General features: G+C 39.7%; 1 protein-coding gene across 4 annotated transcripts in view; it reads left to right on the top strand.

The window, feature by feature from the left end:
• Positions 1 to 1,754: 1,754 nt before the first annotated feature.
• LOC117360779 (mitochondrial fission factor-like) overlaps positions 1,755 to 16,688 on the top strand; it is a 66,620-nt gene continuing 51,686 nt past the window's right edge. The window contains exons 1-2 of one of the 4 annotated variants that reach the window (XM_033945121.1): positions 1,755 to 2,215; positions 14,418 to 14,678. In XM_033945121.1, the coding sequence (XP_033801012.1) occupies positions 2,107 to 2,215; positions 14,418 to 14,678 (370 nt within the window). In that variant the 5' untranslated portion in view covers positions 1,755 to 2,106. The remainder of the gene's footprint in view (positions 2,216 to 14,417; positions 14,679 to 16,688) is intronic. The other 3 variants (XM_033945124.1, XM_033945123.1, XM_033945125.1) reach the window with 3 other exon arrangements.

Here is a 16,688-nt window from a genome sequence, read left to right as displayed (position 1 = left end):
AGCACCTGCCTTATCTTATGTTTTAGATTTTGGCCTGGACTAGTTAGTTGTACATACAATACCTGTGTTGCAGTATTTCTTGCTGAAGATCTATAAATTTTCCACTTTGTCAAAAATTATCTTTCCTTCAGACTGCCTTTGAAATGTCTCAGACTGGTAATGCAGCATAGATCTAATTTATTGCAGATTTCCCATCTCTAATTCAGAATCATACCTCTAGCCAACTGCTAAAATTGTAGACTGTGCATGTCCTAATTGTGCCATTTCATGTGATACTGCTTTAAGAGGAGGCGGGATAACTGCGGCAATAGACCAATGCCATTCACTCCTCTAAGCTTGGGGGGGCGGGAGGTGAGAATTGCTGGAAACCGGGTCATCGGGCAGCAGGAAGAGTTGTTTACAGGTCAGAGAGCTTTACTTCCTGAAAAAAATAAGTACGATTAACACACCCTAGAAAGACCCAACTTTCTGAAACAGTGCAAAAAGGTTTTATCTTAAACTGGGATGTTGTTAGAACAGAAGTGAAGGGTGGGTTTAAAACGTTTGCTTTTCGGTTTAGCAGCTGCTCTAAGCAATGTTCTGCGTCACTTTGCAGGACTCCCTTTGAGATAGTCACTTGTATACGCATTACTTAGCAAACTGCTTCCCCTGTGCTCTTTTGGACGGACTAGTTCTGCTAGTGGGACCACTAGATTTTTCCACAGCCTCAGTTTTCAGCTTCTTTGAGAGTTTGTAAAGGGTTTTTTTTTTTCTTTTTGCAAGAAGAAATTTAAATCGGATCGTTATGTAATAGCCTACATCGCTTTTTTTTTTAGACCTGTACAGTTTAAACAGATTACAGTACTGTGAGCTGTCATGGTGTGCACTTTGGTTTTCACTGTATACTTAGTTACCGCACACTAAAGATATGACAAGAAACCAAAACAAGTTCTTCTCCAGCCCATTTTCATTGATATGTACTCATGGCTGCATTATTTGGATCTAACCAAAACGATTTCATAGACAGACAATACAGTTGGTGATAATATTTTTTTTTTAAATGTATCAGGTAAAGCAGGGACAATGGAACATATTGTTGGTTCAGGGACCAAACAAATTCTCCAGACCCACCTTCAAGCTGTCTGGTTTCTGATGCTGTGCTGGTTATAGCGCCCTGTTGCCCAGTACATTCTTCTGCCTATGAGGCTATAGGTTTCCCTTTCACTCTTATTTTTCAGGGGTTTTTTTTGTTTTGTTTTGTGTTTTGAGACTTTACTGCCATGAACATGTGTTGCCAATGCAATAAGTAAATGTAATTTTAAAAGCCATTTTCTAGGGCTTAAAGTGGAGAGGTGATTGTCAAGTATTATAGGAGGGGTCGCTGAAAAGTTCTCAACCCATTCGACAAAGTTGTGGCAGTCTCCATTGAGGGCTATACACTTAGGGGAAGATTCTCAAAACTTAAACGTGCCTTTAACGTTCTCGCTAAACCTGATCCCAGACAGTTTTGCGTGCATGTATTTTAGTGGCGGATTATCAAAATGGCTTACCGTGGTCTTTTCCAGATTTCCTAGAAGTCTCCGATTCTGCCATGCAAATGTAGTACAACAAGGTCATTAATATAAAATGAGCACGCCGAGCGATTCCCTAACCTCGTGCCACATTTGCAGCAGATAAAAACCAAAATGGCCACTCTTGTCTGCTCACTAAGGTGATTAGAAATATAACTGCTGCCCTCTGCAGGTTATTTTCCTACCCCCAAGGTTCCTTAGAAGTGCAGAAAGCCATTTTACTGTTGTTTTGAGCTGAAGCGCTTAATGCTTGCTTTCAGTTTTAATGTCAGATAGGGATTCTTTGTGTATATCCTATGCCTTTTTTGAATTCATCACTGTTTTGGCTGTACTATTAACAAAGCAGTTCTAGTTTCTTTATAACTGCATCATTGACTCATTTTTCGTGGATCACATAAGCAAAGCATAGCTCTTAAGAGCAAGTCACAGATTAAGCTAGTCCAATAAAGAGAGATCTGCGTCTGATTTGTTGACCTTCATTTCTACCAAGCAACCATGCATATGTTAACATAGTATTTGCTCGTCTAAAGTACTAAATATAAGTGGTGCAGTTGGTATGAGCTGTGAATTTCTTGCTTCCGAAGTTTGGAATGAAATTGGTTTTCCTCCTGCTGTCTTTGCAAAAGAAGTTACGGCCACTTGCCTTCCCTCTCCACAAGGTGACGGTAGGTAGCATGGAAGAGGAAACCTGGACCAGAACAAAACAAAGGACATAGCACATGGTATTTTAATCTTTCTGCAGTTCGGCTTCAGTGCAGCTGGCAGTTAAGTAAGCTGGAGGCAGGGAAATGAAAAAAGGAAATTGATATAACTCCCAAAATAGAACAAAAGGAAAAAGTAAAAGGTAGCTTGTTGAGATCAGAAAAATGGTCTTTTATTATCGAACAAATAAATAAATATGTATTCCTTTCTCCTCTCCTGCTTGTGTGTGTCTGCCTAGGTTTGAGTATCTGTTCAGTGGGAGTAAAAGGAAGGATAAAGGCATTTCCTCTTTTTGTGTTATTACCTTCCATTCACTTTTTATGTTATTTTGCTGGAAATTTTTTTATAATATAAATGTTGACCCAACTATTGCATTTGTGCTGATGTGGATGTGAGAAACTGCCCTAGAACAAAAAGAACTGGAGAATGGGAGAGGTGACTGTCACCAATTGGCTATTAATCAGTCCTCACCAACTGTGCTTTATTTGGCAAATTAATGTTTATTTTCATAAAATAATTTCCCATGGGGATCCCAGGAATGCTTTCTAGCATGTCACTGGCTAAACAATCAAAACAGATTCTAGACTTCTCATTTCCACTGTTTATCCATATTTTGGAATGCTTCCAGATTTTTCCAACTGCTTGTGAGTTTGGATCTTTCAGAAAGGGAGCCTGTTTGATTAACCAACAGACTTTTAACAATTTGGTCAGGTTTTAAATGAAAAACTGAGAGTGTGGTCTACTTGGTATCCTTTCTAATTCAGTTATAAGAAAGGAAGGGTTTTAGGGCTAGATTCACTAAGCAAACTGATTGTGTACCAATCGGTTTGCGAGCCCTTTCCGACCCGATTTCCCTCCAACCTGATTCACTAACCTGTATACTGATTCCAATCCCGATCCATGCATGCAAATGAGGGGAATTGACAGCAAAGCAGGAAGGACGCGATTCACTAAACTTTCTTCTGGCACACCGACTGGTTGGCCGATCAAAAAAACTAGCGACTTCTGCTAAAACCCTGCTCTCTGCCCCAATTCTCCTGCTCTGGCCGTCCTGCTCTTTGTTCTCTGCCTCGACTCTCCAGCCCTGCTCAGCCCCGACTCGCCTGCCCTTCCCCGCAGTGCAAGCCTGTGGTTTTAACCCGCAGGTTAAAACCACAGGCTCAAACCACAGGCTCGCGAAGTAAAAAAAAAAACAACAAACAGTAAAATAAACAGTAAAGTAAGTAAAAAAAGAAAAAAATACGGGCACAAAGGACCAGCGCATGCACAGACCATCTACAGTCAAGGAAGATGGTCTGCGCATGCTCAAGGATTGCTCTCCAGTGATCCGTGCGGTCGGTGGGGGACGTGCCAACGATCGACCACCATTTGCATGCAGGCCTTTAGTGAATTCGTCGGCCTGCCTGCAATCGGACATGGATCTCAGGTTAGTGAATCTAGCCCTTAGCGTCACCAGAGTGTTTCTCGGATTCTAGTACTGTTGCTTTATCTGGTCTGAACTGTACAGGAAGCTAGTGGTTCCTAGCTTCTGTACCAGGACATCGAAATGGAGCCTATAAGGCAAGTGAGCCAGAATCCCCTCTATCTGAGGAGGACATCTTGAGTTACCAACCAGCTTTTCTAGCCAGTGGCATCCTTTTCCAAAAGTCACTAGGCTCCTTTGAGAAATTGTTGCTGACGTCTTTAGTTGATTCATTTATGCTTATTACCAGACTTCCTATTCTGCCCTTCACAGAGAGCAATAGAGTAGTTTACAATAAAAATTCTAAATAAGGAAGAAATAGTTAAAGCAAGATAAAAAGAAAGTAGAAAAGTAAAGCTCAATGCTGCTGCTAACCTCACACCACCCACCCAAGACTGGTCAGACTCCAAAGGCCTGGGGAAAGAAATATGCTTTGAGATCAGATTTAAATTTAGAGAATGTCTCCAAATGGAGGCAATATGGCAAAACATTCCAGAAAAGAGAAGCCAAAATGGAGTCATCTGTGTGGAATCATGGCAAACCCAATAGGGAGAAGACACTAACAAGAAATATCTCGAATGGAAGTTTTAAGTTTAATAAAAGTTTTGATCAAATCGCAATTTCAAAAAAATTCAAAGTGATGTACAGTAAAATGTGGGGAAGACAGGCAAAACAATTAAGAACATAGACATGGACAAACATGATTTATTAGATATGAAAGGGATGCGTGGAGAGCTACAATTGTGATAGGAAAGAAAACAATTATAGGACAAAACATAAGGACAGGAAGGAAAATACCTCACTAACAACCACAATTCCAACAAACTGAAATGAGGCAGTAGTTTGTCCATTCTTAAAAAGGGCAGAGTCTTCATCAGTTAGACAGGGGTGTCCAGCCTCAGCCCTTGCCAGGTAGGGTTTTCAGAATTTCTCAAATGGATATGCATGAGATCGATTTGCATTCAGTGAAAGCAAATAGGACTCGTGCAAATTCATTGGGAAAATCCTGAAAACCCGACTGGATTGTGGCCCTCAAGGACCGACACTGGACAACTTCTACTCTTTAGTTTTCATTATATTTGATATACCGCTGAAATACCCCAGTGGGCTTCATGGCGGTTTACAAATAAAAAAGAAATGTGTAGCAACCAACTTCATAGCATATTTAAAATCAAAGGATGTTTAAATTGCAATCCAAGCAATTCTAACTTCCATCCAGTATCTAACACAGTGCTCATCAATCTTTCTGTGGCAATGACCCGATCTGTGCAACAACAGAAAGCATTTGATCACCAGGTGGTGCAGACTGATATCCTGTGAGTGCCCACCCAGGCCATGACCCCAAGTGTGAGTTTCACAGCCCCGTTTGGGGGACCCACTTCATAGTTTAGGAAGTTCTTATCTACTCTGTCATTTACATTCTAATGAACTGGAAATTCGGTCTCAGGTTAGTAATTTTTGGTAAGAACAAATGTGGTGCACGTATCAATTTGGCTTTAGGGTAGGATTTAGTATAGAAACTACTGACTTCTCAGTTATATTCACATCTTGCTAGATGGGGACAGATCATTGAGGCCTGTGACTTTATTACTTGGACCATTATAGAATATTAAGGTAGCTTAGTGCCTGTTTTTTTTGGTGCCTAACTTTTACAAGTGCACTTTATTGAATTGAGCTCTGTTAAGTGTTAAGCTCTCATTTTTGTGCTGAATCCAAGGCTTAAAAATAAAGCTAAGGATATTATACTGCCTTGGTATGGCTCCATGGTGCACCTTGAATACGGTGTGGAATTCTGATCACCACATTTCAAAAAAAGGTATAGTGGAATTAGAAAAGTGAAGAATGAGAAAAATGATAAAGGGGATGGGACGACTTCCCTATGAGGAAAGGCCAAAGTGCCTAGAACTCCAGCTTGGAGAAGAGATAGCTCAGGAAAGATATTGTAGAGGTCTATGAAATACTGAGTGGAGTGGGTAGATGTGAATCGCTTGTTTGCTTTTTCAAAAATATAAGGACTAGAGGGCATGCAATGAAGCTAATATGAGTAAATTTAAAACAAGTTGGAAAAAATATTCCTTCATTCACTGTGTAATTAAACTCTGGAGAATGTTGCCAGAGAATGTGGTAAAGCAGATTTGATTTGATTTCTTATATACCGCTATACCGTGAGGTTCAAATTGGTTTACAATGAAGATAGATTAAAGATACAATAAAATAAATAAAAATGGTACTTTGGATTTCCCTAGCTGTCCCGAAGGCTCACAATCTAGCTAAACAGATAGCTGAACAGGGTTTAAAAAAGGTTTGGATAATTTCTTGCAAAATCCACTGCTTATTCCTAGGATAAGCAGCATAAAATCTGTTTTACTCTTTTGGAATCTTGCCAGGAATTGTGACCTGGATTGACTACTGTTGGAAACAAAATATTAGACTTGATGAACCTGTGGTCTGTTCTTATATTCTTATGCTATTATCACTGCCATGGGAATGGGCTCATTATTACTAAATATTAACACTGCCAGTCTCCTCCCTGACTGTCGTGCCTACTTACAGGCTATGATTAGAAAAATGGCTTCTGAAAACAACCCATTAAGTCTGTCTCACAGCCACTTTTTAGATTTTACAAACAGCATGGCAAGTTTCCTGTAGTCTTTAAAAATCATGTCCACAAATTTCAATATGACTAACTCTTGCTTTCATATTTTATTTGGTACTTGATATATTGTCTTTTATTTACATAACAAAGCAGTTTACAACTTATAACAAAGGACATGTGAGAAGAATACAGGAAAAATGCAAACTGGGGATTAACACCACAATAGATGAAATTAGAAGGCAATTAAGTACTTCTTATAACTACTCTGTTCTGCAACACCCCAAACACAATCTCAAAGTAAAAGGTCTAAAGTCTTTTTTTTTAAGTACACTTCTCCCTCCATATCTGCGTTTTCAGCAATCGCGATTTCGATTATTCATGGTTTTTAGCATGCTGGCTCCTGCCCCCAAATTACATTAGCTTGCATAGAGAAATCGCTGATTCCAAGCGTTTACAAAGAAAATCGCCGATTCCCAGCACTTTCTTCACTGTGTTTTGCCTCTTCTTCAGGAACAGGCCAGGTCTTCCACCATGTTCTTCGTGGTTTCACCATATTCACGATGGTTTTTAATAGAAAACAGCGAATAACATATGAAAAAGTTATTTGCAGTTTTTCTGTATTCGCGGGTCTGTTAATCCCCTATCACAGTGAATACGGAGGGAGAAGTGTATAAGTTTGATGTTTCCACCACAGATATGTGGGCAAGGCATTCCATAATAAACGCAAGCAAAAAAAGAACCCAGATTGTCAGACTTGGTTTGAAACCTCACACCAATATGGAGGGAGGTGACAGAGATTACTAATTTATGGTCTAGTAGGGTGAGAGGTCATCAACGATAATAGCGGTATGGTTAAATATTTTGGGAGCCCACAAAATAATGCTCCATAAGTAAGAAGACTTCTTTTAAGGAATGGAAAAGGTCAAAAAATGGGCAAAAATTGAAAAAAGCACAAACAACATCAAAGCAAGTACCATAAGGCAGGAAAAGGGACCAAAAGAGACTATGAGGAAAAATTACCAAGGAGGCAAAAAACTTCAAGCCGTTCTTTCGATACATTAAGGGAAACGACCCGCAAAGGAAGCGGCAGGGCTGTTGGATGACCATGGAATAAAGGGAGTGCTAAAGGAGAACAAAGCCATGGCCGACAAACTGAATACATTTTTTGCATCTGTATTTACCGAAGGGGATATACACAACATGCCGGAAGCCGACAGGCTATATGCGGGAAATGAAGATGGGAAACTGATTGGATTGACGGTCAGTCTAGAAGAGGTACACAGGCAAATTGATAGGCTTAAAAAAGATAAATCCCGTAGACTGGATGGCATCCATCTGAGAGTAATCAAGGAACTGAAAGGGGTTATAGCTGAACTACTTCAACTAATAACCAATCTGTTGATCAAATCAGGAAGGATTCCGGAAGACTGGAAAGTGGCAAATGTTACGCCGATCTTCAAGAAAGGTTCGAAGGGAGATCTGGGAAACTACAGACTGGTGAGTCTGACCTCGGTACCGGGAAAGATGGTAGAAGCGCTAAAGGACTGCATCATTGACCACCTTGATGGACACAATCTGATGAGGACCAGACAGCATGGCTTCAGCAAAGGAAGATCTTGCTTGACGAACTTGCTGCACTTCTTTGAGGGAGTTAACAGGCAGATAGACAAGGGTGACCCGATTGACATTGTATATCTGGATTTTCAGAAGGTGTTCGACAAGGTCCCGCATGAACGACTACTTTGAAAAATTGCGAGCCATGGATTCGAGGGTGAAATACTCACGTGGATTAAAAACTGGTTGGTGGATAGGAAGCAGAGAGTGGTGGTAAATGGACAATACTTTGACTGGAAAAGCATCACGAGTGGAGTGCCGCAGGGTTCGGTGCTTGGACCCATGCTCTTCAAAATATTTATAAACAACCTGGAAATTGGTACTACGAGCGAGGTGATAAAATTTGCAGACGATATGAAGTTATTCAGAGTAGTGAAGAAGCAGAAGGATTGCGAAGACCTGCAACATGACATAAACACACTCAAGAAATGGGCCGCGATATGGCAAATGAAGTTTAACGTAAGGTGATACATGTCAGTAACAAAATCTTATACACGAATACAGGATGTCTGGTGCATTACTCGGAGAAACCCCCCCAGGAAAAAGACTTGGGAGTACTGGTCGACAAGTTAATGAAGCCATCCGCTCAATGTGTGGTGGCGAAAAGGGCAAACAGAATACTAGAAATGATTAAGAAGGGGATCACGAACAGATCGGGAAGGTTATCATGCCGCTGTACCGGGCCATGGTACGCCCCCACCTGGAATACTGCATCCAGCACTGGTCACCGTACTTGAAGAAGGACACAGTACTACTCAAAAGGGTCCAGAGAAGAGCGACTTAAATGGTTAAGGGGCTGGAGGAGTTGTCGTACAGTGAGAGGTTAGAGAAACTGGGTCTCTTCTCCCTTGAAAAGAGGAGACTGAGAGGGAACATGATCGAAACATTCAAGATAATGAAGGGAATAGACTTGGTAGATAAAGACAGGTTGTTCACCCTCTCCAAGGTAGGGAGAACGAGAGGGCACTCTCTAAAGTTAAAAGGGAATAGATTCCGTACAAACGTAAGGAAGTTCTTCTTCACCCAGAGAGTGGTGGAAAACTGGAACGCTCTTCCAGAGGCTGTTATAGGGGAAAACACCTTCCAAGGATTCAAGACAAAGTTAGTCAAGTTCCTGCTGAACCAGAACGTACGCAGGTAAGGCTAGACTCAGGGCACTGGTCTTTGGCCTAAGGGCCGCTGCTGGACATGATGGACCACTGATCTGACCCAGCAGCAGCAATTCTTATGTTCTTAATCTAGTCTAATCTGGAATTTCTGAGTCACACTATGTCTAAACAGATTCAAGCTGACTTACAATTTGAAATCATGGGTATATAAATTGATACATTGCAAACAAAATCAAAGATACAGTTCTATAGAGAGATAGGAATTGTTCAGTTTTTGAGTAGTGCAAAAGTATTTAATAGACTTGAGTTCAAGTTTCAAGTTTATTAAAATTTGATATATCACCTTATCATTTATTTCAAGGTGGTTATACATTTTAGAATAGGATAATGTAGGTACCGATTATATAGGGGTTACAAAGTTGGGTCTGAGAGTTAAATGTCGGTAGAGTATATGGAGTCGAAGAGGTAGGTCTTTAGCGTCTTACAAAATGTGAGGTAGTTTAGTTCAGATCTGATGGTTGTTGGGAGACTGTTCCATGCTTTTGCACTAATATATGTGAACATGGTGCTAAATATGCATTTGTACTTAAGGTTTTTTGTTGAGGGGAGGTTCAGCTAGAGTTTGTCGAGGTTTGTGGGTGAGGAGGACCATGCTGAGAATAAGTGACCAGCAAACCAGTGTTAAGAGATCAGAAGTAGAGAGCAATGATCTTATCTCACAGCCAAACAGAACAGCCTAATAGTAATATTCTGGATCCATCAGGATGGATAAAAATCAATGATTTTGTTTTTTTTAAATAAAAAAAATTTAAATTGGATTTTTAAAAATAAAGCGCTAAATATAGTTTTCTATTTAAAATAAATTATAGTCTAAAAGTTATTATTCATGAAATAAGGATTAGTTTTTAATTAACTAGCATAAGGCTGTATATTCATGCAATGTTTACATTTTGGGGGAAGTCTTGATGGGTGGAGTAATGTCCACGTTGATCCTGTTGTATGTGCTTGTATAACAACAGAAGAAGAGAATGTCTTTCTTGCAGAAACAATTGATATCTCGGGAAACGCACACAGCAGAAATACTTACAGGAAGTAGCATCATAGAAAACTGGACTTCAACCCACTGTCTGAAACTAAATAAGAACAAAACCAAATTCCTTTGGCTAGGATCCTCAACTGACCCACTCCAAGGATCACAATAGATGATCTAGACTTAGATGTACTAAGAGGATCAGTAAGACCGTATGGGTCTGCACCAATCTGATTTTTTGGCCAATTTAAAAAGAGCTATTGATGCACCAATGGCTGGAGGGAGTGGGCTTCCCGTCTGCCAATTTTCTTTCATGGAGGGGTGGTGTCGGCATGGCAGGAGGAAGTGGCCATTTTCACTGCCACTGGGTGTGTGTGTGGGGGGGGGGTGTCTGTTTGAGGTGCTGGTTATATTGTGCATGTGTAACATGCTCAGCATATGTGCATATAAAAAAAAAGGTTAGACAAGTAAGGACTGGTCTTGACCAGTTACTTTTTTTTGGATCACTAAAAGTGATCACTTTTTTAGTGCATTGGGAAGCCATGTTAAACTATCAATCGCTCTACTAGTTTACTTGGCATTTTAATATTAATTAGCTTATTTGCATGGTTGGATTGGGGAATGAGCGATAGTGCAGAAAGCCAGGCGGTAAGTTGGGTTGGCAAATGCGATCATTGCTAAAGTTATTAAAATAAATTGTGAGCAAAAATTGAAATGTGGCCATAACTTTTTTCTGACTTATGCCTCTACATGCCTAATTTTCTGTTATCATTTCCACAACTATTATACAGCTTATTGTATTTCAATTATTATTGTCAACGTTGTTTTTGTTGTATTGAAAAACTAATAAAGAGATTTAAAAAGAAAAGAAATGTCTAGTTTGCAGTTTAGTCACAGAAAATGCTGCAAATGTATCCAAGATGAAAAGAAATTTAGAACATGAAGAGATTACTAAGCTAATAACATATGGTTGCAGTGCACCTCTTAGCCAAAAGACTTCAGTGTCCCAGAAACAAAGACTAATGTCATTGAAATTTCTAAATACTTCCGTAACAGTCATTTTGCAGCAGCAGCTCTGAAAGAATGGGTGGAACCAAGCTAATGTTCCCACAAAATGCTAGATGGAACACTAGTTTATTGTTTTGAGAGGTATCAAGAATTGGCCTAGTGTGAAAGCATCTGGTTGTAAATATTAAGATTATACCAGCAAGAAAAAGTCTGTAGAAAACCATAATTTAAATTAATCTTTCTGGCAAGTGATTTAAATCATCCATCTTGGGTAAAAGTAGTAAAAATTGGCAAAATTATTACTTCAGTAAAAGTAACAAATGTTATCCTGTACAAATAAGGTATCAAACTTTTACTTAAGTACAGTAATTTGTTGCATTTATTTAGCTAGTATATAACACTAGGATTAGGAATAGGAGTTTGTGTGCTCCGATACCCAGAATGGGTGAAGAACTTATGTGCATGACAGAAGAGCAGGACTTGGGTGTGATTGTATGTGATGATCTTAAGATGGCCAAACAGGTTGAAAGGGTAATAGTGAAAGCTAGAAGGATGCTAGGGTGAATAGGGAGAAGTATGGCCAGTAGGAAAAAGGAGGTATTGATGCCCCTGTATAAGACTCTGATAAGACCTCATTTAGAATATTGTGTACAATTCTGGAGGCCGCACCTTCAAAAAGATATTAAAAGGAAGGAATCGGTCCAGAGGAAGGCTGCTAAAATGGTGCATGGTCTTCATCATAAGGCGTATGGGGACAGACTTAAAGATCTCAATCTGTATACTTTGGAGGAAAGGCGAGAGAAGGGAGATATGATTGAGATGTGTTAAATACCTACGTGATATAAATGCACATGAGTCGAGTCTCTTTCATTTGAAAGGAAACTCTGAAATGAGAGGGCATAGGATAAAGTTAAGAGGTGATAGGCTCAGGAGTATTCTAAGAAAATACTTTTGGGTGGTAGATGCGTGGAACAGTCTCCCAGTAGAGATGGTGGAGACAGAGACTATGTCTGATTTCAAGAAAGCCTTGGATAGTCACATAGGATCTCTTAGAGAGAGAAAGAGATAATGGTTACTGCGGATGGGCAGACTGGATGGGCCATTTGACCTTTATCTGCCATCGTGTTTCTTTGTTTCTAAGAAGACAACAAAAACTGACTTGGATCCAGTGTTCTCCCTAGACCTTTTCAGTGGGTGGACTATCCAGCTGATTTCACTGACCACTCAGCTAACTTAACAGAATTTTTTTTATAATAGTCCACAGTACACCCCTACCCCCACTTGGCTACTTCTCCATGCAAACTGGCTGTTAATAATTTTGGGGGAGAACATTGATATCCTACCTGCTGTTATATGGTTAGCAGCTGGGATATATTTTTAACTGGGTAAATTACAAAATCTGGGCAAACTGGATATGTCAGTTGGTCTTTGCCAAGGTGCTGTGCAAAATGATTTAGATGTTTGGCAGGGTACTGTACTGTGTTCATGCCTTTTGTGTAGCAGTGGATTTACTATCAATCTCTTGCAAAATGATTGCTCTGACCAATTTCCCAAATGGCTCGTTGCTTTTTGTTATTTCTGCAGATCAAGCATCAGCTGCCCCTGGGCCCCCATGGTGCTCAGACTTGCTTCCAGCATGGCCTATATGAAATAACACTGCCCTGTAATTTAGAAACAGCAGAGCTCGAGAACTGAGACTTTGATAGCCTTGCATATTTGCTGTCAGTATTTTCTAATGAAGTGGTGCTTCAACTGAGAGCACATTCGGTTAACTATAAATTGCTGTACATGGAACATCTAGATATCTTTTTGGTTAAATAGTGGAGTGGAACAATAGCCTAGTGGTTAGAGCCCAGTTCAGATCCCACTTCTGATCCTTGTGATTATGGGCAAGTTGCTAAACCCTCTGTTGCCTCAGGTACAAACTTAGGACCCCTTTTATCAAACCACATTAGGTTTTGGTTTTTTTTGTCGCTGGCCACTGTGGTAAAAGCTCCGACGCTCACTGGCTCCCAGTGATTTCCAGAATCCATTTCAAATGCACCTGCCTGGCTTTTAAGATCATTCATGGCATCCTTCCTCCCCTAATCCACTATCTTATAACTCCTCGAGTCCTGACTCCACCAGACCCGCCCAAAGATATAAACTATCCTTCCCCTCTCTACATGGTATTCTCTATGCTGGTAAATTGGGAAAATCCCTCCTTTTCAAAATCACAGGGCTTTGGAATGATATTACTATCCCTCTGCGGAACCTGGGCTCCCTCCAAGTATTCCGTAAGCAACTGAAAACTTGGCTTTTCACCAAAATGTAATTCACTCTTCCCCCCTGTATGCAACCCTACCCTTATTCTTCTTTCCCTATATTTAAGTTCTTGTAAACCGTGCCGAGCTCCACATCCGTGGAGATGATGCGGTATATAATCTTAAGGTTTAGTTTAGCTTAGCTTTTACTACAGCAGCCAGCGATAAACCCTAGCACAGCTTGATAAAAGGGGGCCTTAAATTACAAGCATTCCAGGGACAGAAAATGCCTACTATGCCTGAATATAACTCACCTTAAGCTACTTAATAGATGTGAGCTAAGTCTAAATAATAATAAATAGTTTTTATTGTAATGTCCCATTGCTTTGCTTGCTTGGATCTGTTGGGGATAAGGCAGGTTGGAATGTCAAAATTAGATTAGAGCGTACAGGTAAAAGAACATGATAGGGGAAAAATAATTTGGTTGGTAATTTACTAACTGTATTGATATTTCCACATACCACTGAACATAAGAATAGCCATACTGGGTCAGACCAGTGGTTCAGGTAGCCCAATATTCAGCTTCCAACAGTGGCCAATCCAGGTTACAATTATCTGGGCAGAAACCCAAACAGTAACAATGCTACCAGTCCCAAGGCAGGCAGTGGCTTCTCCCCATGTCTGACTCAAGGGTGATACAAACCTTGCCAGTTACAAGTAGCTTTGCCATTTCCTTAAACAGTAATTTATTCTCAAATATTAAAGATATATATTCAAAACAAATGTGAAACATCAATTTGTAAGTTTTGATATTGCCTTGGAAAGATAAGCAAGAAGTGTATATTTGGCACATCTGGTTTACCTTTTCAGTAACAAAGGAAAGAAGAAGGTCCTCGCCTCACAACACAAACCACAGAGAAAGAGGCGTCCTGTCAGCCAAAACGGGTATCTTTATTCAATCCCCCTTTACCTTCTCAGTAGCCATGTAATTGTTTCTGTCATAGTAGGGGACAGTTCTTCCATGTTACTCCCCTTGCCGTTTGCCCCTTACAAAGCACTCTGTGACAAACCTTTCTCCCTTTTTTTTTTTTTTTTTTAATCAGGTTTTGAAAGTGATTTGCTTAAGAGAGGAAGTATACTGTTCCTGTCTGCCTCTCTAAAAATGACAGCCTGGGAACCTGTGGATGTGGATTTGAGCCGCATACAATGTGATTTGGGTTTCATGGAAGCCATCAACCAGAGCATGCAGGTCCCCAGCAGGTTGAAGGTAGCAGATGAATCCATTCAACAGGATGATGCAGAAATGAAAGATGACCCATCTCCTTCCTTCCAGATGCACATTCCAGATAGGATATCCCTTGTAGGTGAGGTAAAACCTTTTTATCATTAGTGCATATATATGTAATAGCATTAATGTAAAATCCTGTGGCTTAGGATTTCTACATAGTAACATAGTAGATGACAGCAGATAACAAGATAAACTCATGATATGATGTTGGAAAACTGGCAAATTGGTCAACAGTATAATAATGTATGATTTCAATTACAAAATCCTACACAAACGTACTCCAGTTCTCAGAGGGGGGCCCTTCTCCATTGCCACTGATTGGGGTTTGTTTTTTTTTTTTATTTTTGTATCTTGAAACAGTGGATTTTTTTCTGACCTATGATGGCATTTTGAAGTGCTTGCTGATATTGTGCTACGGTTTTTTCCACTCTTGTAGAAAATCAAGGTGCATGGTGGTTGATCCCCTCTGTGAATTGTGGTACGTTTTTGTGTAAGATTTTCTAATTGATACGTCACTTATCCCTTTTGGCATAATTAGTGATTTCTATTACCCCAGCATTGACTGGATAAATGTTACATCATGGAGTGACAGGAAGATATAATTCCTAGACATAATAAATGACTGCTTCTTGGTTCAAGAACCAACAAGAGGGGGGGCTATTTTAGATTTGGCCCTTGGAAAAATGCAGGGCATAGTACAAGAGATAACTGTGTTGGATCCGTTGGGAAACAGTGATCATAACATGATCAGAATTTGAGCTGATATCTGTAGTGATGTTGCTAAAGAAATCTAAAGTAGTGGAATTTATATTTTGAAAGGGCGACCATGATAAAATGAGGAAAATGGTTAAAAAGAAGCTAAAAGGATCAGTGGCAAAGGTTAGGACTTGTAAACCAGGCATGGACATTACTTTAAAAATACCATCATGAAAGCAAAGACCAAATGTATTGCACATATTAATAAATGTAGAAAGAAGAGAAAACAAGAGCCGGTGTCTTTAAAAGATGAAGTGAAAGACGCTATTAAAGTCAAGACAATCCTTTAAAGAATGGAAAAAGGATCCAAATGAAGAAAAAAATAAGAAGAAACATACGCACTGGCAAATTAGATGTAAAGCCAAAAAACAATATGAAGAGAAACTTGCCAAAGAGACAAAAACTCATACTAACAACTTTTTTAGGAACTTCAGAAGCAGAAAACCTGTGAGGGAATCCGTGGGACCAATGAATGATCAAGGAGCAAAAGGGGAGCTCAGGGAGGATAAGGCCATAGTAGAGAAACTGAATGAATTCTTTGCTTTGGTCTTTAGTGAAGAATATGTAAGAGATCTACCTGAGCCTGATACTAGGGTCCACCTTTGGGGTCAGTGCCCATAAAAAGATCTGGTTGTCATTGTAGACAGTATGCAGAAACCTTCTGCCTAATGTGTGGCAGCAGCCAAAAAAGCAAATAAGATGCTAGGAATTCTTAGAAAAGTGATGGTAAAGAAGACTTAAGAATGTTATAATGCCTCTGTATTGCTCCAGGGCACAACCTCACCTTGAACATTACATTCAATTCTGTGCCCATATCTCAAAAAAAAAAAAAAATAGTGGAATTAGAAAAGGTTCAAAGAAGAGTGACCAAGATGATAAAGGGTATGGAACTCCTCTCGTATGAGGAAAGGATGTCCCTTATCTCCTTTGCTTTTTGGTATTGTTTTGGAAAAGGAGGCAAAGGAGATATAGGGGATTCCTTATGCAGGTGAGGAATATAAGATCTCTGCTTATGCAGATGATATCTTGCTTCATTTGAGGAATCCTGAATCTACCATTCCGCATTTACTGGAATTGATTGATAGATTTGGTAAATTTTCTGGAGTAAAATGTGCATTGTGCAAAAGGATTATTTGATCCATTCCCATTCCTTTTGAAGGAAAAGGGTATAAAATATTTAGGTATGATTCAAAAAACATTGGAAGACACGATGACAGCAAATGAAAAATCTTTATTGCTGAAAGTCAAAGAAATGTGTGAGCATTGGAATCCATTACATCTCTCTTGGTGGGGGAGAGTCCAAACTGTCAAGATGATGATTTTGCCTGTA

Source organism: Geotrypetes seraphini, chromosome 5, assembly GCF_902459505.1.
Source record: "Geotrypetes seraphini chromosome 5, aGeoSer1.1, whole genome shotgun sequence".
In the NCBI taxonomy this organism is placed as follows: domain Eukaryota; kingdom Metazoa; phylum Chordata; class Amphibia; order Gymnophiona; family Dermophiidae; genus Geotrypetes; species Geotrypetes seraphini.
Note: the sequence above shows the minus strand (reverse complement) of the source record. Positions and strands in the feature narration are given on the sequence as shown.